The following is a 25130-nucleotide window of genomic DNA, read 5'->3' as shown; positions in this document are numbered from 1 at the left end:
TCTCTGTGTAACGATGGGGTAGCAATGCAGACAAACGTGGTAACGGAGTGCACAATGAGACTTTGGAGGGCTGACTGCAGTACTTTGATACTCTTGATGAAACAGCAGTTAAATGGTTGAACAATCTAGCTATCAATTTGTGATGACTACAGAAGATGATGACCCTGTCCTAATGTTTACAGTTAGCTAGAGCTTAACCCATCTTTGTTCTTCAAATCTGTATATTCATAATAACAGAGTTTTGTGTTCCAGTAAGATACCAAAATATGGACCCGATTTTGTTCCTCTTGAAGTCAGTGGGAGTTTTCTCATTTGCCCATTGACATCAGCAGGAGAGGACTGGATCCTAAATTCTAAGAATTTTATGCAGTAAAATGTATTTTTGTTTAACTATTAATTTTAATTAATTATTAAATATTAACTATTATTCATTATTAACAAGTAATTATTAAAATAGTTTTTTAAAAATAACATTATTGTTCAGCTTTGATTCAAGTAGAAAATCAAAATGTATTTTTAAAAAGAAGTTAAAGGATGAAATTTCCTTTTTTTTTTTGTACATTTTTTATTTTTAAGGTACAAGGTCAGAACTGCAAAGGCAGATATGTCCATGTGGAATGCCACAGAAGTATTTGAGTTTCAAGGGAGTACTCACATGCATAAAGTTACTGTCACACACACAGTTTTTGCAGGATCAGTCTTAAGTCCTTACAGTATCTTCTATGTGGCTGATGACTTGAACCCATTGTAAGTTGTCAGGGTACAATGCAATATCCATATATCTGAGTCATTTGTTAAGATGTAGAATTGATAAAGGAAGAAGATATTAATTTCTTTTTAAAATGAATTTAAATGACAATTTTAAAAAATCATCACACTGGATTTTTCAAGGAACATTTCTTCAGAAAAATATTTTCAAGTAGCAATCTTAGCAAGATTCTTCCTAAAGTACATCTTCCACAGCATGTTATCCTAGCTGTTTGATTTCTTTTTAAATTAGTGTGTAGAGTTATAGGATTTATCATCACATCAAGTCGGGGGGCATGAATATTTTAAAAAACGCTTAGTTGCTTTGACTAAATTGTTACACTTAAAATTAAAATTTGATTTATTTTGCACTAAAAACACGGTCTATCCTGTTTTGATACGACTGTTTCATTTTGTATTTTTATATTTTGTTTCTGTGCTAGGAACATAAAACAGAGCATTGTTAATCCTATTTCCCATTGTATATTATTCCAGACATGGAGTATTGCATATTTTTGCTATGAAATTGGCAGTGATGTGTAAGGGTTTCTGGCGCAATGGTGAAGTTTTTTAATTGGCTCTGACAGGTAGTCCCACTGTAATAATGTTTAATGTGATGAAAGTTGTTGAAGTGAAGTATTCCTTAGGGGAATATTACAAATCCTGCTCTTCCTCTTTGCATGTTTGCGTTTTTGGAAGTTTTTTTTAAAAAAAAAACCCAAAAAAACAATTTTTACTTTGTGATATCAGATAAAGGCTACTATGAGCATGATACACATCTTATTTTTGGCTGACATTGCCTAGTTTTGGCTGATATTATTGCTTAGTTTTTGGCCAACGTACCCAGGCGCCTAATTAAAATTGGGAATTTAGTAGTGGGTTGATTTTCTGTAACTATTAGAGGGCAAGTCATTTGAGAGTGAACTATAGCTACATGGTATTCTAAGATGAAGTCTGCAAGATACACATATATCTGCTGAATGGAAATTTAAGATTTGTTTTTAAATGCTGGGCTAAAGAAATTAAATGTCCTGCTGCCTGGATTAAGAGATCAGCTGTTGTAATGTTCTTCCAGGAGAACAAGAAAAAAGTTTAACTCAGTTAAAAATAATGCCCAATTTAACATAAAATGCTATCTGTATTCTTTCTATTAATATAGGTTCTAATGTGGTCTCCATTATGGTAGCATATGAGTGCCATTTCTTACAAAAGTTTTGTATTTAAGATTGTAGTTAGATTGTATTTAAGATTGTAGTTAGCCCTAATATGGTTGCACAAGGAAGTAATGCAGAGTAAGACCTTCTCCTACACCTTTCATTAGGACTGCCCCAGATCTCGGGCCCAAGCATGGGGGGAGAGCAGGAGCTGTGTGCCTGGTACATGTCCTTCTTGAGCAGGTGAGTTGAAGAAGTAAAGAGGAATGGGGAAAGTAGGTAGAGCCAAGGCTCCATCCCCTGCCTCAGTGCACTGGCCAGCAGATATGAACTGGAGTGTGGGTGGAGAACATGCTATGCCTTGTAAGGTTGCAGAAAATTGTTCTCCTTCCCCTTTTTCTCCCATGAGCAAGAGGGAATGGAGGAAATTATGATACTCTCAGGATCCTGGGAGTTCCTCCTGGGGCAGCATAGCTATACTCTGCCCTATGTTAAAGTTCACTCTAGCCTTAAAATATCCATGAGAGGATATAACTGAAAAATGTTTAGTATTAAAAAGCTCCACACTCAGAAATTAATAACCAACATTTGGACAAATATGTCAATTTATTCATCTTTTCTCCTTTACACTAATTTGAAGGCCTCCTAAAATTAAATGCTCAGAAGTTTGTTTTATACCTTTATCTCATATTCTTTGTGGTATGGTTGTTAGTTGGATGCAACACATTTCTTTTTTGGACGGCAGAACTGGTTGCATGAAATCTGTGACGTCCCATTGCCCTCACCTGTCAAGTCCCACATGCCTTTGTCCTTTCTTCTCTGCTGTTTAACATATAGGGTGACAAATCAGATGACAATAAGATCCAGTCAAATGCCCATACACGTAAATAATGCATATCAGGCTTTTATAACATTTTTTAAACAGTACTATTTTATTTAAACTCTTCCCAGATCATTTTTTATGTCTTATACTTCATTGATTACTTTCTCTTGCCACCCACATAACTGATCATCTGTTTTTTTCATTCATAGCAGAGTACAATTTCAAAATGTGAAAATTTGAAAGGAACAAAATTCCTATTTGTTATGTACTCATCAAGAAAAATACTTAGATAAGTTTTTGGGAGGTGAGAGGGGGCACTGATTAATGTGCTGCATCGTTGAAGACAGCTACAATTTTGTCTCTACAATTTACATAAGTTTCAATGGTGAAATATTATGAAAGTAGTGTAATATAATACTGTAATATAATGAAATATGAACCTACAGATGGGGGATTCTTGCGTATGCTGTAAAATTTGACATGGAAAATACAGCAATCTATTGCATTTAAGAAATCTTGTCCTGTAAACTTAACTCTATTCAGCATTAGCTGAAATAGAAAGTTTCTATGATGTCTAAACTTTTTGGCTGTTTATTCTAATTGACCAGGACCCTGATGTAATGAAACCTTCCCTTTTCTGCTATTGTTTTCTTTGCAAAACTGACAGGTGTACATACCAGTGTAGTGTGCAAGAGTTGTAATTCTAAGGGATATTTTGGTGCCAATTCTAAATGCAAAAGGAAGGTAAAGGGTTTATTTTTTGGTTGGGGAGGGGGAAGAGTTGCTGCTTTTGGGTTTTTTTTTAAGTGAAATCCCATAGGAATTAAGTTGGTTTTGCTGTAATGTCTTTACCTAAAACTTAAAGGAAATCAGTGAGAAATTCAGTATTATTACATAGTGCAACAGATCATAAGCAAACTATTCTTGATTATAATGAACTGAAATAGGTTTGAATAAGAAATTTATGATGACTTGGTCTCAGTTTTCCTAATTTATATAGAGTGGGCTGTCCTACATATAAGTAATATGCTGAACTTCAGTAACTTTGACATTAAGATCAATTGGAGTTTAAAGAATACGTATATAGTGTAATATCTGGGTACTCCTTACCTGCTACTGATGGTTGAAGTAGTTCTTACTGTTAATCTGTATCAACCCCTCTTCAACAAAGTTAGTTCCTTAGTTTCCTAAGCTCTCTATTATACTATTGCATTGTTAGAAGCTACAGTGACTGACTGGATTCACTGATTACTGCTAAGTGCGGGAAGCCAACCAGTAATCCTTTATTGTACTGGCCCATATTACTGCTCTGCATGTCATATAAGCTCACAGAGAGAATATTACTGGCAAGGACTATGCTGAATTAATGTTATTGAATGAACAAGCAGGTGTCTGACCAGGCTGCAGCGATTATGATCAAGTATTAGCTTGAACAACACACAGTGAAGCAGGATTTCATCAAAAACTCAAGACTGGAGCAGCTTTCTTAGACTTATCTGATGGCTACAGAACCATATCGCTTTCTCCTGAAATGGCTTTCTCCTGAAAACCTGCAAAATTATCCCATACAATGCATCGATAAAATTCTTCCAAGAAATTTTGACCAACTGTAGGTTTTTCATTCTCCTTGGTGACCAGGTCAGCAGGCTATGCACTATCAGCGATTGCCTATGACAGGGATCAGTCTTAGCACTGATCCTGTTTAATATCTACACCAGCAACCTTCCCTAAGCATTATCATGGAAATTTGTCTTTGTTAATAACATTGCTCTGACCACACAGACCTGGGATTTACCTACCACAGAACAAATTCTAACCAAGGACCTTAAAACCATGGAAGAATATTTCATGTATTGGCAGCTAAAACCACACCCCATGAAGATAATGTGTCAGCATTTCATCTAAAAAATTGAATGGAACTGTATGTGGACTTTTGTGGTGAGTCTTAGTGTGTGACATTAGACGGAAGCCTCCATACTACCAGCATCTGAAACATATCCGTGACAGAATAAAGATGTGTGTAAATCTCAACCAGAAACTAGCAGGAATACTGGTCTGCACAACTTTTACAGACCTCTTTACTGGTCTTTGATTGGTCTACTACAGAATATTGCTAGTCCATCTGAAGATGTAGCTCACATACATCACTTGTTAATTCTCAGTTTAACACAGTCATGCAGATCATTATGGGCACAGTAAAATCAACACAACTGTGACTTCTCGTATTGGCACACATCTGTCCACCCCCAATTTGTTGTGACTTGAGAATCCTTTGAGAGTTCCACTATATTCAAGGGAATGGGGATCTTCCAGTGCATGAAGACCTAAATAATATATTGAGATTCTGACTCCAATCCAAAAGACCATTTTGGTTTGCAATGCAACAGCTCAAAGACTTGGGCTCCCACCGAAGATCAGTGGTGAGCAAGGTGGGAGGACACAAATGTCAACAACAAACACCTCATCTGTTATGTTAAATCCTTGGAAAGTACTTGTATTGAGAGAGAGATCAGCACTGAACACAGAGAGATGCAAACCCATGAAAAGTCTTTATTGAACTACACTAAAACCAGCCAGGACTGGCTGAGTTATCCACTAATAATCTAACTCTATTGCTATGGCAACAAGCTAAACTTTGTTGCTACGGCAACCTAGGCAATAAGGCAAGACAAAATACACAACATATGCCTCCCCCTTTAATGAAAACGCCCATTTCACAGAACAATCACTAAAATAGGGAATGAGGGTAGACTGCCTCATTTCCCCGCTAAACCCGGGGATTATTCTGCCCTGTAATGTGGTTTTATCCTAGCTAAAGATCCAGCCATTGAGGAGGCCTTCTCTCTCTAGGTGGATTTACAGTGGACGTCTGGTTTTCTTGCATTGGTGGAGGTCTAACAATGAGCTCAGGAATAATAGCTCAAACAGATGAGGTTGTTGTATCTGCGCGAACAGGGGAGGGAGCTGTATCTGTTGCAGAGGTGGATGGAGAAGGGGAGTCAGGAATGGGTGACTCTTGACTTAATGATATCTCACTTGTAATGGTGAGGTTAGGCAGTTTAACTGGAGATGTGTCCTTGGGACATGTATGACCAGACAACAACTGAGCTACATGTCACTGCCAGGTGAGATCATCTGCAGTTTTGACAATGTAGGAAACGGGTCCTGCTTGAGTGATGACAGTCGCAGGGATCTATTTAGCTTCAGAAGCAAAGTTCTGAGCTAGGACAGGCTATCTAGGACTAAAGATTCGGTCTTTTGCTCTGTGTGCACATCTGAGTACTTGGTTTTGCTGTTGAGTTGCACAACTTATCATACTTTGGGTTTTAGTGGATCAAAGCAAGTGCGCAGCTGTTGTCCCATCATTAGAAAGGCCGGGGATGCTTTGGTTGTAGCATGACGTGTGTTTCTGTAGGATAGTAAGAAGGTGTCCAGACTCTTTTGAATGGACAAATGTCCCCTTGCAGATCTTAAAGCTTGTTTCGTGGTCTGCACAAACCTTTCAGCTAATCCATTGGTGGATGGATGATACAGTGCTGAAGTGATGTGATATATCCCATTTGCTTTCATAAAATTTTCAAACCCCTGAGAGACAAACTGTGATCCATTGTCACTTACAAGTAGTTCTGGCAGACACGACTAAAAATTTCACACACTTTCTGGATAGTACTTTCAGCAGTACTGGATGGCATTACAGAGACTTCTAGACATTTAGAGTGGGCTTCTACAACAATCAGGAACATGCTTCCTTCAAATGAGCCAGCAGAATCAATGTGAATACACTGCCACAGGTTTTCAGGCCAGTCCCCAACTGAGGCACGTTCCTTACACTCTGACATGAAGTACAAGCTCTTGCCTTCTCTTCAATGTCACTGTCCAAGCCAGGCCACCAAAAGTAGCTTCATGCAATTTCTTTCGTGCGCACTATTTCACAGTGACCTGAATGTAGCTGTTCTAACATCTGTGATCTCAGTAGTGGTGAGATAATGATGCGCATCCCCCACAACAAGCAACCAGAATGGATTGATAACTCCATCCTCCTGGACATGTAGGGAAGAAGGTCGGGTGAGACCTGAGAGTCCCATAGAGATGTTCCATGCATCACTAAGTCCATAACTTGGGTCAACGTGAGTCAACGTGAGTTGCCTTCTTTACTTGTGTAGCAGTGATGGGTGTGTTCTCTACCTGTTCAAAGTAGAAGATTTCTTTCTGGCCAATATCTTAATGTTTAATTGGTAAAGGCAGCCTTGAGAGACCATCTGCATTGCAGTGCAGAGTGGATTTCTGATAATTGATCTCATATGTGTGTGTGGAAAGCAACGATGCCCATCGTTGGCTGAGCTATCCACTAATAATCTAATTCTATTGCTATAGCAACAAGCTAAGCTCTGTTGCTATAGCAACCTAGGCAATAAGGCAAGACACAAAATACACATCATCATCAATGACCCAACCAAAGAACCCAGTGGCTTTTCACTTCCATGAAAATAGGCTCACTTTGAATCACATCCACACACCTTAGATATGGCAGCACATCCACACATGGCAGATGTGCTGCCCTCCTCCATAAATGGGAACTGAGGGTTTGTCTATGCAAACATTTAGTTCATGGCAAGCTGAGGTGTTGACTCTACCCCGCATGAGCCTGCCACACTCTGTCTGCTATCTCCTGATGCTCATTAATGTGCTTAAATCTAGTCTTCTTTGAAACAGGACCAGCTCTTGCTGTTATTTGCCCCTTTGTGTTGTATACTACAGGAAAGAAGCTGGCATAGGGAATATGGAGGGGAGAGGGTGATGACAAGAAGCCAGTAGTTCAATCAGTAAATACAAGCCCTTTTATAGGGACCAAATATAAGTTAGTTTATCATTTACTCAGCACTATGTTTGAAACCATTTTAAACTGGAAGGATGCCTCATAACATTGAATCATAGTAAATTGAATAATACATTGCTTAAAGTTCAGTTGAACACCACATCAAACTACGAGGCCAGAAAGAGACATTTCACAGTGTGCTTTTTCCTTGCAGAAATGGTTTTCTGCCCTTTTTCCATGCAGAAATGGCTATATACTTAAGATCTATCCTGTATGAACCTGTATAAGTGGGCTGATTTTTATTTGGATTTGCACAATACTTCTAACATATGGATTGGCATGTGATTATAAAAATAGAAAGGACCTCACCCAGATGCTGAAGGTATTTTAGTAAATAATAGAGAACTGTGTGTCAAAACGCATTTTGTTGCTTATATCTTGGAGTCAGCTTCAAACTGACACACAAGGTTTTTATTCTCCCCTACCTCCAATAATCTGGCAGGATAACCCTGATGGAAATATCTCCGCTATTTCTTAGTTATATATTGCTTAACTGTTACTGATTAATTGTGACACATACTGTTGTGTATTTCATAGCATTAATCTTTCCTTACATGCAACAGTGTGATAAAAGACAGTGATTTAAACTAAATTCCTAAATCTATTGTAGTGGACCTGATGACCCAGTGGTCATCAAGTGGTATATTTCTTGCCCCTCACTCCCAAATCGAATTGAACTGACTTAAAGAGGCTGCTGCAACTCCAACAGGAGGCAATTGTGGCACTATATTGGTGGCCTCTTGCGTCTGGGAAGAAAGAGTTTCTCTGTTGGGAGCCTTTACTCCTGTCAACTTGCAAGGGTATAGGAGAGAATGTCTATAATAATGCATTTAAGAGCTGGGTTTATGCCACGTCAGAAAGGGGTATTCCTCATGTGCGTATGAGGTAGAGGATATTTGACAGTGGGCGAATCTTTTATGAAGATACAAACCAAAGCTTCAACTTCTGCAGTGCCCCAAAATCTCAGTTCCTGATTATTTGTCTCAGCCTGGAGGAATTCAGTTACTGTTTTGTGTAACTCAAAACATGATTGAACTAACCAAATGGCAATTTAAGAAGGAAAATTTTTGATTGTATTGTTTAACTGAGCTGAGGAAATAAATTGCTGGGGAGAGGGTTTTGCTTTTTAGTATATACAACAATATGGAATGTTGGCAAGCATATGCTTTTCTTGCAAATTCGCTTTTCTGGTCTTAGAAGTTGAGTATAAAAGATACAGATAGTAAATGGTCTTTGAGTCAAGTTACTTTGTGTATTAATCATCTAACCCCAACAATATAGCACAAGTTTAGTACTACTACTCAGTGCATCCGTCTTTCCAAATGTATTAGTTTCTTTGGCTGTATTTGTTTTTATTTGTCTGCTGTTTTTATCCCTATAGTTCTTTTTTTCTTTATTTATATTTATCTTTATTTATTTTTCATTAATGGATATCATCCTGTCTTAGTTTTGAACTGCTTTCTTTATGTGAATATCTTTGATTTTTTTTAAACTGTTTTGAAAATTTGAAATTTTGAAAAGGAAGATGAGCTAAATTTGTAACACATTTAAGATAAGAAATAAAACAAATAGAAAAAAAATATACATGTGGTTGTACTGAAGCAAACTACATTGAATCAAATAGTTTGCTAAGAAAGTGGTCACACTGGAGCTGAAGGGTTTCAGAAAAGGAAATTAATAGGGAAATTGCACAGCACACTTGTTGCTTTTACTTCACTGAGTGCCTTGTTTTATTTCAGAGTTCTGTTCCCCATTTTGGTAAATATCACTGTTGTTAAGTTTGAAGTTGTTAAGCTCTCACCTTCCATTCTGAAGTTCCCTTGGTGAAAACCTAACATTCCTGTACCATTACTTCATCTGTTTCAAGTTCTCTGATACCCTGGATACCAATTTGGTTGGCTATCCTATAAAAATGAAGGGTATTGAGCTTCCCAGTAGCCTGCCTAAATTGAGCAGCATTTAGGTCATGATAGCTTCCGTTTCCATTTTATGCAATAAGTTACTCTTCCAACTGAGAAAGAGAGAGACATTAAGGAGAGCTGGAAACATTGCGAAGCAGATTGAATGGTCAATAGTTTGCGAGCCAAAACCAAAAAAATAACACACACAAAAACCCCCAACAAACTTTGTTCTCCTGCAAGCATTGGTGAAAGCGGGGCCTTTGTCACAGATCATTGCTCCATACACTAAAAGATAAAGAAAATGAACTGCGTGTGCACACAGTTCTCTCTTTCTGGGTCAATCTCTAAAAATAAAAATTCTCTTGCTTTTATTATTTTGCTTCCTAGATATTATCATGAAAACCCTTTGATAAAAGAGATTGCGTTGGAAATAATTATATAGAAGGACTTAAATCACTGAACGTTCAAATGCCAACCCATGTGTTTAGCTTTAGGGGAATTTCAGTTTGTCAAAAATGGTCACGAAGCAGATGAAAACTGTATTCTAACTGGCTGATTAACCATTTGTTAGTAAGCAAATTTACATGTGCATAGCTTGGTAAATGGACATCTGCATATGAAATCAAAAGATTCTAAGGCCTGTGTACCAGATCTTTCTGTAGGATTGCAGCCTTATTTGAAATGCACTTACTGGGGCAGGAAATGAGTCTTTGTCTCATTAAATTGGATGCATATTCAGCCAAATTGTGCGCTAGATTGTAATTTTACAATCTGGCCTCACTAAATGCATAATCAAGTGCCCCAGGAGCAGGCTATAGAATGAATTGGGACTCAGAGTCACAATCCTCCCCTGCCCTCTCCTTGTTCTGGAGAGAAGTAAGTTATTTTAGCTCTTTTTGTGGGGAAGCTTACTCCCCTACTATGTCCCAGCTAACTACTCTAGCTGGCTAGTGGGGAGAGGGCAGAGGAGAGGCAAGGGTCCTACTCCTTCACCCCTTCCTCACCCACTTGCTCACAGCAGGGAATGTCAGGCAAATAGCTCTTGCTCTCGCTCCACTGCAACTGTTGTGAGCAGGAGTTAGATAGGGGCCTTATTCCGCCATACAGCAGAGTAAGGATTTTGTCACTCTCGTCCACTGAGGATGACCTAATTTGGTGAGTAGTCCCGCTAACGTGAGTAGCATCACTGAGTGAAAATAAGGGTGGCAGAAGCTGGTCCTCAGCGAGAAAGGATTATACAGGAGCCAGTCCTCACTTGGTATGACTACGCTGCAATTAAAAACCCACAGCTGGCCCATACCATTGACTCAGGCTCGTGGGGCTTGACTAAGGGGCTGTTTAATTGTAGTATAGAGGTAGGAACCTCCTACCTTGCAGGGTCCAAGAGCCCAGGCCCATGAGCCTGAGTCAGTTGGCATGGGCCAGCCGCGGGTTTTTAATTGCAGTGTAGACACACCCAATGAGGTCTCAGTCCAGTAAAGAGTGTGATCAGTCCTATTCATATCATTGGGATTACTAATGTGCTTAAAATTGCATCTGCTTAAGCACCTCATTGAACAGAGACTGGAGTGCATAAGAGAGAGCATTCCAGAGACTTCCAGCAATATAGTTTAAGATTATATTTCTCTTTAAGAAAAAATAAATAAAAATACAAAATAACCACAACCTAGCGTCTCAAAAAGGTGTCTCAAAATCTTTCTCAACAAACTGTTAGTTGTGCATTTTAAGTACCCAATAGTCAAGGACTCTATCTTGTATATGCATAGTAAGATGCTATCTTTACTGTGAGTACTGAGATTACTAGTCTATGCAAATATACTGACCTTTACTGCTAAACATCCCTCACACATTTGTTTGTTTATTATCCATATGCTACCTCTTATCATAACCTTATATAGTGAGCTCCCTGGAGCACGGATTGTCTTAGATTTGTTTATACAGTGCCTTTCTCAGTTTGGCCCTAATCCGTGATTGGGGCATCAAGGTACTACTGCGATACAAATAATAATAGTCACATGATCTAAAACTGTTTCTTAAATAATACATTATAACCTTCGTACATATTTTTCTACAGCCTTTGTAAAATGCCTTTTGCACACAGGGAATGAGGCAGGACTCTACATATCAGCTTTGCATACTTATGTCTGTATGAACTTCATCAGTTTTCTTACTGCCCCACGCTATGTAGTAGTCAGTAATAGAAGGTGCTACATGTGTGTCTAAAATTGTTTTTTATGTTGTATAATATGAGAAACAGCATGTGATGATGTAATATTGCCACTCCACTTCCTACCTTCCCTCCATCTCACCTCATGGGAAGGCTCATCAGGGAATGCAAGTGAATGAAGGCAGATGCAAGGATGGATTTAAGTGGCAGGCCGTAACCTTATTAACACTGGGGAGGTGCACTATATATCCCACATCTCTCATGTACAGGCAGTTAAGTGGGTACAGTGCAGGGGTCACAGGACTCCCACTATATGACCCATGACTTAGGGTAGACCATCCTCAGTGTACCCCTAGAACTCAGCTCATTTCTGAATCCTCTCAACCTTCCTCACTCAAAAGAGGTACCAGGAGGGTACCAAATGGATACTTCGGTCTGCAAAGACTTCAGGGTTCCCATTTTCCACAGATACAAAGTCTACCATTGAAACCCAGGTCTCTCTATTATCTTCAGAAGCTGGCCCTTTCGGCTTTTATTAGCACTGGATACCAGCCACTCTACTCTGCACTCTTATCAAAACCAATCACAAGGAACAATGTTGGCATCCACCCTGACATGGGGAGGAAGAAACCCTGATTAATGATTGAAGATCTGTAAAGAATAATGTTCAAATTTCTTATTCTGCCATCTTAACTTCTAATAGATTTAATATAAAGCATTTATACAGTCTCACACTGGTAATATATTTAAAAAATTATGTTGTGTGAAAGAACATTGCATTGCCAACAATTTAGCAAGAGGTCTTCCTCAGTACTGGAAGGAAAAGAGGGAATGTATGAAAAAAGAAAGGAAATTAACATCATGCTCTGAGTCCTATTTCCGTCATTGCTAGTTTCTTGTATATCACTATCCTTGCCTTCAACTGTATTTTAGAGAGTCATGTAATCTGGTTGCTGCTCTTTGATGCCAGAATATATTAGGTTCCCCAACAAAAGTGACTTTGGGTCTAATTCTCCATTGCCCTGCACCTTGTGTAGACATTTACACAGTGCAAAGTAAAAGTAAAATGCTGTCAAATCAGAATGTTAGCTTTTTACACTCATTTTTTACTTTGCAAATGACTAGGTAAGGTTCTGAGATCAACAAAGAATCAGGCCCTTTTCAGTTTTGCTCGGTGGAAAAACAGAGGTTTCACCTTCTTTGTCTACCAAATTCCTTTTCAGAATAGCAAAGTCCTTTCTCCAACGTACGTGGCTGGACTGATATCTGAGGAAAATTCATTTAATTGTATAGTACTTGCAGCAAGCAGAGTTCTCTCTTGATACCGCTGATCAGATAGCATTAGTCCCTGAAACTTTTTAAGGGCTTTCCTAGCAGAAATACAGTAGACTTTTTTCAAGTAGTGATGGCTTTAATTTAACTGATTTTATAAACTCTTGTCTCTTATTCTTACATAGTTACTGGTGATTTTTCCACTAATGATCTGCTGTATTATGAATCTGCTGTATTATGGCGCTGTACTTACAAATTTGTTATATGCCATTCCTTTCTAATATATTTTTTAAAGCATAATGAAACTGATGTTTCCCTGAGATTCACGGGAAAGTTTGTAGTGTAAATAATAAATGGCAGGATCCATCATGGGAAGTAGGTGGCATTGTCAGCAGAAAACACAATTAAAATTATAAAAGATTGCCCAATTGCTGCAGTATCCTTATGTCTGTACAGCAAATGTACATTGTAACTTGACCTATTCTTCTTATAATGTCCACTGCAGAAGCAACTGGGAAATTTCCAGTGATCTTATGGGCTCTGGAAAATATCCCCTTCATTTGGCAAAAAAGGATTAGCATGTAGAACTCATTAGGAATTTGCACATGACCTTATTATTTTATACATAAAAGGAAGCAAATTCCTCAGAATCAAAAGAAAGTCAAAGAAAATAATATCTAGGAGCCCAGGCAGGTAGAAACCGCTGCTCTAAGCTTGACGTGACAGTGGCTGATGCTGTAGGTTACATGGCAAAAACTGTTTACCCCACTCATCAAGAGAACTATTCTAAGTACAAGAAGCAGGAGAATTTTGAATATTTTAATAAATAGGATTCATAGTGAAGTATGAGTCAACTTTGAAACAATTAAATAATATTTTTAGCTTAAGTTGAGCTCAGTCTTAAGAAAATAAAATGTTTAATTCTGAGAGAATGTTTCTAATTTCATGAAATGCTAGCCATGAATAGTTTTATTTACTTCATTCCTTTATAGAAATCAGGATTATGATCTTTAAAAAGTCATAAGGCTTCTCTGGTTTATATCTTTTCTGGTAAGAAAATATTTCTAAAGACATCCTTCATTCTCAATAACATGTTTATGCTTTGGAACTCCCTCTCCTTCCTCCTTTCCTCCCCCCAAAGCCACCCCTAAATGAATTGTAAAAAATATGAATGTGCAGCATACTTTGGCAAACAGCACAGCTGGAACATTCAGTATACTTTATCTATTACTTCCCTGTATCTTAATAATTAAATATTACTGAAAGCCCAATCCTGCAATCCTTATTCTGGCAAAACTTTCTGTGAAGTCAATGCCTGTGTGAAGACTGCGGGATCTGGCTCCATTGTCAGAAACTATGCTTTTAGCATTGCAAACACTATTAACCAAACATACAAAAACTCTCTTAAAAATTATCTATGTTATGTCATGTGTCAGCTGTATCATGTGTTTATGCATCTTTTTGTAGAGTAAGGAGTGTTTGGAATATATCTTGTGAGAAGGTTTCAAAGATTAAAATAATCTCTGGGCCAGAATATTTGTTTTATCATTTGAAATTTAATTTAATCTAAACCATTTTGAAATGCCATTTTAAAAACAGTATAAATGTTATGTTTTAAGTCTGACATGCAAGATATTTGTATCTGGTGATAAATAATATTCACCAGTTTACATTGTAGCAAGAGATATGTGACTGTAGCCATCAGAATTAACAGGTATATGCATACAATTCTTAGACATATGAAAGATCAAAACAAGAAAGTGGCCAACCTGAAGCACAATCAACAAATGGAAAAAAAGAAGAATGCTCAGTTACTGGAAGAAGTTCGTAGGCGAGAAGACAATATGACAGACAACTCTCAACATTTGCAGGTAAGCTGATTTATTCATTCATAATTGTATGCCAGTTTATTAATTACATTTTAAAATTGCCAGATAAAATATTTTTCAATTTGTCATCTCAAACATGCAAAATGGGTCTGATCCTGCAACACAATGATCATTCGGTTCCCATCAGAGGAGGCACTCATAACCTCACGAGATGAGGTCTAATATATGCTAAAAGGGATCTTCCTTGTAATGCAGAATAAGACAACTATGAAATAAGAAGACCATGAAAGTAAATGAGAATTTACTAAATACATTAAATATTAATCATAGATATGAAATGCTGTCTTCTCTATTTGAATTGAGAATTTTAAATTTGTACAGTATAGCCATACATTTCTCTCTTCCATTCATTTCATGCGCACTCCTTGGACCAAATTCTGCACCCGTTTTTATCTATGCATATATCCATGCATCTACCTACTTATGTATAAATAACTTGGAGGGAATGCAGAGTGGAATGTATTGATCTTCTCTACAATGTGATATCATTTCCCCTTGGTGTAAAGGAAAGGACGATATTCCATTCCCATTTCCTTACTTATCTCAAAATGAAAGCAATGTGAACAGGTTTTTTTTGTTTTATGTGGTTTTTTCCCCCTGTAAAATAGTTATAGAAGATTAAGCATTATATTATTTTACATATGTAAACTTTCAAAGATTTAAAAAAAAAAAGCTATCACAAGGAAAAAGCAGAGCTTTCATGAACCAACAGCTCCTCATTTTTAAAGACACGTTTTTACCTTGGTTTTAGAAGAGTTTATACAGTTAATGATTCATCAGAATTCAGAGATAAAGATTCTGCAAGACAATAGTGAGCTGATATAATTCAATGATACAATGCATACAGAAGAAATGATATTGTGGCAGAGACTAACACACAGATTTGATAACTGCATTCAGTTATTGTTTAGCCTTCTCTAACAGTTGACTAAAAAAACTATGATCAAAGGTATCTAATGTTACAAAAGTTTGTGAATCACATGGGCATATCTGGAATCAGTGTATATAGGTAAAAGTTTAAGGTACAGTGCAATAGGTGCTTTTTTGCTTGATCTGGTGGTATAGTGACTCCTGGAACAGCTTCTAATAGATGGAATTTGGCCCTCATGTGCATTGTACTGTATTGTGTTTCTTGTGTGTGTGTGTGTGTGTGTGTGTGTGTGTGTGTGTGTGTGTGTGTGCGGGCACAATACGGAGAATTGAACACCACTATTTGTGACCCAGTGTTGGCTCTACAGCTAATAAGTATGTCAGAATCAGCTGTAGGAGATTATATACCATCCAAGTTCTTGGAAATCTTATAAATTGCAGAGTTATATACTGCACTGCTCTATACTATATGGGTTTTGTTTTTTTAAAACGAAATCTTGAAGTTTATGCAGACTTACCATGGACCATGGTAAAGGGTAAAATTAGATTTCTATAATACAGAATTACCATTTAGACCACTGAATTAGTTCTTAGAAGTTAATTCATCCCAGTAAACAGAATCTGATTTGATAGCCTAATAGAGGTTTATTTTTGCTATTGAAATTCAGACAGCTGTTGTGGTGGAAAGGTTCACAAAAAGATAGCTTCAGAATTCTTTTTTTCGAGTCTTTGATGTGGCACCCTCAGAGAATGCCATATGGTGGTTTCATGTCTCTCTCATTTTATCTTAGAATTTATAATTATAATGGGCCCATCAAGAGTTAACAGAGCAATACCTTGCCTGAACTTCCAAAGAATAAGCTTTGCCTCGGATATAGCCCTCTTACACATCTCAGCTGCTATCAAACATTTGCCAGTAATTAGTTATGAATATGTTAAATAATTAAGAACAGTTATTTTAATAGTAATATTCTTTATATTCATTACAATTAATTTTTCATTTAAAATGTATGTTTTAGAAGACTACGGAGGCAGAAATAAATGTCAGCTATAATGTATTCATTCCTATATAGTAGAACAAAATCACCTTCAGAAGGAATGCACAAACTGTGATGACCTTTATTAGGAAATAAAAAGGTGCGGTGTTTCTTTCTTGGGTGTGTTTAAAACCTTTGGATACTTGTTTCTATAAACAGCAATATACCCAGTAATAGTATATATGATGTATTATAGGTAAAAAGAGGGGGAAGTCTGATACAATTGTTCAGAGAAACTGAATGACCTCTTCCTAAATGGAAAGTGCTTTAATTTTGTCTAACACGAGGGCCTTATTCACATAGGACAGTGACCCACAGGTTAAAGAGGCATGAAAAGATCAGACAAAACAAGAAGAGATTCATTTCTCCTAGAGGCTTTTGCATTGGTCCTTGAAAGTTACCTCACTGTTGGTAGCTTGATTTCTGAACTACTAGGTGCCTTCTGATGTCACTGGAAGTTGAGGGTTCTGAGCATCTTGAAGGAGATGCTCAACACTTTGCAAGATACACCATAATGTGAATAAAAGTCAGTGATACCAAATCTTTATTTATAACTTATGAATTGACATTACAGGGCACCTTGATCAGGATAGTATCCATCATGTAGACTTAGATTCTTCATGGTGCTACATGCACATGTGAAGGGTGAGAGTACAATGAGCTTCCATCTCTGTGGACAGTTGCAGTCCTGCTTTCGGGGGAGTACAGGACTGTTCTTTCTCTACTCACCTTGAAGTGAAAAGGAGGCAGGGCTATGGCTTTACCCCTTCTTACCTCAGTGCACTAGCCTGCAGATCTAGCTGGTTGCACAGTGCTTAATGACTTCCTGAACTGTGCAAACTGCAAAGGCCTTAGAAGCAGGCCCACAGCCTCTGTTTGCCTGAAACTCTGAGGAAGACTCTGTTGCAGAATACTTATCAGTGTTTCCTCTTGGGAGAGGCAGCTCAGAACTGCTTCTTGCTATGGCACAATGTAACCCATAAGTAAGGTGATCAGGGTCAGTCTTTGTGTTGTGTCCTGTTTCAATGAAATCCGAGTTTTATCCTGGTTTTCTAGCACCCTTTGCTGACTGGCCATTTGAGTAGCCTTTCCTCACTCATTACTCTGTCTTTCTATTCACTCTCGGTTGATGTTGGTTGTGTGTGCACTGGACTGGATGTGTTCTCCCTCTGCTGTCCACTTCCTCAGTGAATTAGACCGGCTCTCATTCCGTAGGTTGGGGTGCAAAGCCGGTTCAAAGGCAGGTGAGTGAGGAATAGAGAGCTCATAAAATTCAATGTCAAATGTAAAATAAATCTTTGAAATGTAAAATGGAGCTCTTTTGGAAATGCAAGTGGCTATGTTTATAGAAAAGACTAGACTGACTCAGAACACTGGCACCCACTCAGATGTGATTTTGATTGACCTCTGAGGCATCAGACAGAAGATGGTTTTGAATTAAAGCTTTAGCACCTGGTGATATCAAATAATTTAATTTATTTGGCATAATATAAATACTCCTGCAAACTTAGTTACAAAGAATCTGGCTGGAGGGATGGAACAGCTGCTTTCTGCTGCTCTCTGTGTGGTGACTGTGCACATTGAATTTGTACTGTGTTCTGCTTTTGCGATCTAATATCTCTGTTCTAAATGATACATATTGTAAATACATTAGATTATAAAGAGGTAACTTGTGTCCACTCATTTCAAATGAGGAATTAGCCCATTACTGGAATATGAATATTTTGATCAATTGGAAGGTATGATAATACTTTGCATCAGTAGATCGAATCTACCTGCATGACTTCTGTTTAAGTCCTTTATAGTGAATGGTTAAATAGTGAATTCATAGCAGTGATTTTCATGTTGTCCCAATTAACAACCTGATAAAATGAAAAACATTGTCAATCTTTATATTAAGATTCCGTTTATAAATAGTAAATAAATGATTAATAAATTATTAATAGATGTTTTAATGCATGGTGACTCTACTGTTACACATTATTATAGAGTCCAAAAACTCAATATGTTGCTTTATAGACGTGGCTTATATCCATCTGTTTCACCTTCTCCTGGATGTGCTTATAACACATATTACTCCTGTTCGTAACATGCTTATAACAGCTGTTAATAATTTCTTAACTTTTTATAAACCATTTTAAATGCAACCTTAATATAAACAGTGACCTAAAATTCTTTGATCAACTGTAATAGATGCCTGATAATATTTGAGGTCATAGTCAGCTGGCTGTAGCTCCAAGGGTCTGATATGTCAGTTCAGGACGTATCCTGTGCTGGAGCACAGTGTAGCTCTGGCCATATCCCCTTTCTCCCGTCAGGCCGCCTACATTGGGAGCTGCGAAGGAGTTGTTGAGGGAGACCATAGAGCTGGCTCTAGGCTACTTGGAGATTCTCCTAGGGGAAACCCCAGGAAATCAGTTAGCTGGGTTTCCAGCTAGTTTACACAGCTGGAGCAGGGGCAGAGGTTCTGTCCCTAAGTCTGCAACTGCTTACTTGCTGTTTGACAGGTTTCAAGAAATTCAGAAGTCAGTAGTTTCTGTGAAACCTCAGCCTAACAATGACGACAGTTTCTTCCTGAAACTTATAGGTCTCATGGCATCCTGTGCATATATAATACTTTTCACTTGGCTCAGGATGAGACACCTTCAAAGTTGGTTAAGAATTGAGTATCTTCCTTAGCTTGGTAATCCCCCATCCTTAGTGATCATGTCTCAGAAGATTCTAGACCCCTATTGTGATGGACAGTGCCCGAGAATGTCTCCTTAGGGAATTCATTTCAGTCTCCCTTAGCTGTCAGCTTTGTGATTGATGCTTCAGGCATAACTTTTGGGGCTTATTTGGATTGCTATAAAATTTGGGGGCCTTCAGAAATATGAGGAGGCCTGACTCTGGAATAATGTCTTAGAAATTTAGGTTACTTATGTTGTTTTTTCTGAGTTTTCCTTCCACAAATCAAGGGCAGACCTGAGATACACCATGTAAATACTGATATATATTTCAGAAATAGTCAGAGAAGGAGGAGCTGACCCTTGTACATTTTGTCAAGAAGCTGTATGCCTTTGAGAATGGTGTATCAGGCATCCTTTCTTTTCTCTGGCTCTTCATCTGCCTGGCAAAGACAAAGCTTTTGCAGATGACTTGAGCAGAAATTATAATGATCAGCACGGATGGTCTCAAACGCTTTGTGGTGACTTCAGTCTTTCATGGGTGGGGGATTCCTCAAATACTTCTCTTTGCAACAAGTGAGTACAAAAAATGTACTTGTTTTGGTCTACAGGATAACAGGGATGCTGGTTTTCTGATAGATACCTTTATCTTGGACTGGTAGAGGAATTTCTTGTACACATTCCTTCCTCTACCTCTGGTACTAAAATATGGATAAACTGGAAAAGAACTGTGCTGGAGCTGGGGCTGTAGCTCTCTATATTTCTTCTTCTCGAACATTTGGTTGCATGAGGAATCATGGTCATTGCTTTTTCAAGCACTATGACATAAATGCAAAAAGTACATAGGCCTTTAGGAAAACTTGGAAGTGGATATACTGGTAATCTCTATGAAGGACTGAATCTATTACTGTAGGTAAGTACCTTTTCTTTCTCTTAAAAAAAAAAAAAAGTCCCAGTAGTTCCTGCTACCTTTTAAACTTTATTTTAGAGTAAATTATGCAGTTGTCATTTATTGTGGACTTGGGATCAACAGCTGGCTATCAATACACAGCTTTTTCAGTTGTGTAATTAAGCTTTCAAAGAAGGAAGATTTACCTCCCTTAATATAAAGTCAAAGATCTTTTTACATTTTGAAGACAAACTGTTATCAAAACATGTATAGATATCTGAGGTAATTCTATCTGTTTTATGATCATTTTTTAAAATTTGCAGTCCTGATGGCTTGTTTAATTTGAGTAATTTGGTTTTTTTCCCTGGCCCTCAAAAATATTTGGTTCAGTAGTAGGTTTCTGCAGCTTTCCACAGAACTTCTCAAATCTGTTTTCTGGTGAGGATTCCAAGCTGTATACCTGTCTGTAAAATGTTTGAAAAAATCTCAACTATTTATCTTTCTGTAGTTCTTTTCTCTTTTATTACAGGACTAGCTTTCAAGCTATATTATCTAGATATCAAAATAACTCACTAACATGTTCTGACTTGTTACTTTCAGCAAACTAATTGGCTTGCTAATAAAATATTGAGTTCCCAGTCCTTTCAATAAGAATAGATTAAGTTTGTAAGGCAACATCCAGTTAAGAAGGCTTACAGTCTGTCTCCTGTTTTGATATACTAATTATTTATTTTGTAAAAATATGTTGATTAATTTTTTTAAAATAAGAAAATATCATTGCTCGCTATAAGTAGGCTTAGCACATCTTGATGTGACTTATATAGTGGAAGATAGCAAAATATTATTTCCCACCCAGTGTGCCCCCAAAACTTATTCTCTTTTGTTTACGTGAACTGCAAGTTAACAATCACTATTTTCCAATAAATGGATGACTGATTTTGTAGATGTTAGTCTTTCTCTCTCTCCACCCTCAATAGAGGAAGAAGTAAATAGCAGGAATTAGGGGAATGGAGAAAGCTGGCTAAGAATATAGAATATTCCAAGCACCATATGTGCTTACAAAAACATATAAATTAAAACAGTATAAAGGTATCTCAGACATAAATAAAATCTAAGGTCAAGTCTTACTTTAACCAGTTACATAATTGCTTGAACACTGCTTATGAAAGGACTGGACATAGGCATTACCCCACTGCAGCATGGCCTATGAACCCCCTTAAAAGCACAAGCCACCAACAATCTCAAATCACAGCAGTGTGTCTGGAACCCAAACTTCTGAAGCTAAATACTTTTTCACAAACTGAACTGTGATTATAATATTATTTGAAGAGTATCCCTATATGCTCCAACCACAATATTATATAATGGAAATTTGCACATAATAGTACACAAATTGGTCTTATCAACAATAAAGTAAATCATTGGAATAGCTGTCAGAGGAAATATTTCTACTTGTGCCTGATTATACATCTTATAAATGCAGAATTCCAACTGTAAAATTTGAACAAAAATATGAAATATTATATTCATGCTGAGCACAATAACTCCATTGTGTGTATTTATCTAAACAGCAACATACACATATCCCAAGGGAGATTTTTGGAACAGTAGGAAGAGAGAATTAAAAAATGTTCATTGCCTATTTTGTTCTGATCTGCTCAACTTCAAAATCTCTTTCTGTCATTTCTCCCTCAGATTTATCTTTTGAAAAAGTTTTTGACTCCACTGTAGGTTTAAACATCTAGGTTGTTCACAATAATTATCCTGCAAGCAGGTTGGGTAGAAGAGAGAAGAGGACCATATGCTGAAGAGAGATTTCTTTATTGTATCAAAACATTTCCTTTTCTTTAAAAGCAAAGCAGTATACAATCCAGGTTAATCTGGAATACTATAATCAGGGATTTTATTTTATCCACTGTACTATTCCTTTAAGTAAATTGTTCTGCAGCTATAAATGGTTCTAAGTTTGTAGAAGCATGATTCTTGCCATGTGAAAGCCTGTAGACACCTATTAAATTAAATGAGGTCCAAAGTGATTTCATTTAGCACAAAACTGTCTTGTGCTCTACAATTCCATTTTTTCTATGACCCCAAAAGTCCTTAAATCCTGAATTTTCTCTTTATTCATCAGTTTGTTGACACATTGATATAATCTCTACCTCTCTAATAGCATTAGGAATATAAGATGCATTGAAGACAGGATGTGTTGTTGTCACATCTCATCTCTCTAGTCTTAAATTAAAATATAACCAAAACCTAACCAAATGGTATACCTGATGTACATTTATTGTGATGTGCTTTAGAATCAATTTCCTTTCTGACATTGTCAAAAACTGGTAGTAACGTGTTAATGAAAAGAAGATTGGAAGATGAGATGAAGTATCACAAACACAAATGAATACAACAGTGTCATCTTGTTAGAGAGAAAAAAACTGTGACTTTATCACACAAACAGATGTCAGTATGCATTTCTGAATTTTCAAGCAAGGCAGGATGAAATCCCATTGTCTGGCTATACCAAAAGGAGGACAGGAAACACTTGATATGGATTTAATCAGGCCATAACGTTATTATTAGATGTCTGGGACTACCCGGCAGATAAAAGTGTATAGTGCAGGAAACTCCATGTTTATTCAAAATAACTACCTGGGGCTTGCACCAGCCCCCCCTTCATTTTCCATCCAGGTACCCAGCCGACCCATTGCTTGGACCTCTTACCATCCACCCTCCCCAGCATCTGAGGGTTAAAGTGGGCTATGAGAAATGGGGGTTGGCTCGCTGCTCTACCAATCATAGGAGCCCCAAACCGCCCTCTGTTCCATTCCTGTAACCAGCACTTCCTTTTTAAGTTGATTTATCTGGTCACTGGATGCCTTTCCTATGGAGTACCTGCAGTGGATATGCAACTAGCTTGACTGCCTCCCTCCCCCAAACTCAGTTGGGTTTCCATACATCCCCCAATGGCCTCTTTTATAGCAGCCAAACCAGCCCCCAAGTCTGACAGATGAACCCCCATCTTTCCTAAATAACTCTATACCAGGATTGTCAAGGTCACCAGAAGCTAGGTTGCCAATGACCATGTACCGCAACACCAACCCCTCTGTGCTGGGCCACATGGGTGACCAGCATTCCAGATCCTGAAATTGGAAGAACTCATTAAAACTTTCTTCATAGCTCAGCCATGTGCCCGGTGCCAAGGATCTCCAGACCACCGACAATATTATATGCCAAGGCTCCATAGCGCCAGTGGCATCTGCTGGGGTTCGTTGCTAACTCCTGGTGCAAGCTCCTGAAATCTGTCGAACTGTGAATGGGACAAAACATCTGCTATGCCATTATCCACCCTGGGCATGTGCTTGGAAGAAAAACCGATGTTAAGGCTTAAACATTGTAGCTCAAATGCCCTCACTAACTTCATAACCCTGTGTCATCTGGAAGTTTGGTGGCTGATAACATATAACACTGCCATGCTGTCTGCCACAGGAGAACCCTTAACACTTCCAACCTAACTGGCGATGGTGCTGTGCCCATTGCACTGCCCGCAGCTCACCCCCCTTTCCTACTTATGTTCTGCACCCAATAACTTGCTCCACTTCAGCCAAACCTGTGGATGGCACTTGACCCTATCTTGTTTTCCCCTTGCGACTGTCCCCTACTGCTCTGGCAAGAATGGGCTGAATGGGTCCCAAAACATGTTGCAAGCGTGCCTGACCTTACAGGTTCTGCAAAAACAACCACTATCATTAAATGCCCATCAAATATCATTATGTGACTCAGGCCCCTCCCCGAGCTGCTTGTGGAATGAACAAATCACTATCCATGTGAACTTCTGGTCCCCGTGGAGTCATCCACTCCAACCACAGCCTGTGATGAGGTATGTCCCACTGGATCCCAGTTTGTGTTGCTGTCCTGAATTGAAACTGCTTGCCATAATTAAACCAAGACATGTCCTTGAACATATTGTTTGTTTGCCTGATTATATCCATATACTTAAACAAAGCTAAGCTTTTCTCTGGGTAAACCTGTACTATAACACCTACATAGATAAGGAAGGTAGCCTCCAAATTTTCCCATGTTCTAGGTATCCTTGACCTCATGGGCAGCTGCCTTTACGGTTTGCTGTGCCGTGCCTTACTCTCTGTCAACACCGCCCTGTGCAACAGGGATATGTCCACGTATTCCCCTGTCTCTGCCTGTCCCTCCCTGCACCTGGGAAAGAAGGGTGTTACTCCCTCTCCTCCCTGCTTTCACCATCCTGTGTCCACCGGGAGCCATGCTACCTGGATCCTCTGCTCCTTGTGGCTGCTGCAGTGTGACTTTATTACACAAACAGATGTCAGTATGCATTTCTGAATTTTTGAGCAAGGCAGGATGAAATTCCATCCATAAAGTTACAGCTTTGTAATGATTAGAATTGAAATGCATACTGCTCACATTTTTCAGGACTCTGAAACTCATAAGTTATTGCATTCAGTTAGTTTTTAACTTAGAGGCAAGAAAGGTGAGGTAATATCTTTTATTGTACCAGCTCTGCTGGTGGAAAGGAGAAACCTTTCGAGCTTCACAGAGCTTTTCCTCAAGTCTGAAAAAGATAACCAGAGTGTCACAGCTAAATACAAGGTGGGGCAGATTCTTAAGCAAAAGGGGTTCACACATGCTGCAGGAGACCACTTAGAATAAACTCTGCAATTAAGGGTTAGCATAATTCCCCCACTCTGCTGGACACTAAAAACCATGGACTCAATAGACACACTGGTTTTATGGCTCATTACAACAATTTGTAACACACCCTACTGCCTGCTAACTCTTAATTGCCCACTTCATTGTAACTGATCTCTT

General features: G+C 38.1%; 1 protein-coding gene across 7 annotated transcripts in view; it reads left to right on the top strand.

The window, feature by feature from the left end:
* ERC2 (ELKS/RAB6-interacting/CAST family member 2) overlaps positions 1-25130 on the top strand; it is a 685232-nt gene that overhangs the window by 386133 nt on the left and 273969 nt on the right. For all 7 annotated transcript variants that reach the window (XM_067544466.1, XM_067544470.1, XM_067544472.1 and 4 more), the window contains one exon: positions 14676-14811. In XM_067544466.1, coding sequence (XP_067400567.1) covers positions 14676-14811 — 136 coding nt within the window. The remainder of the gene's footprint in view (positions 1-14675; positions 14812-25130) is intronic.

The sequence above is a fragment of the Emydura macquarii genome, unplaced genomic scaffold (genome assembly GCF_026122565.2).
Source record: "Emydura macquarii macquarii isolate MOO-44397 ecotype Brisbane River unplaced genomic scaffold, CSIRO-AGI_Emac_v2 contig_968, whole genome shotgun sequence".
NCBI classification, from domain to species: domain Eukaryota; kingdom Metazoa; phylum Chordata; order Testudines; family Chelidae; genus Emydura; species Emydura macquarii.
The sequence above is the reverse complement of the archived record's forward strand: the minus strand, read 5'-3'. Positions and strand labels throughout refer to the sequence as shown.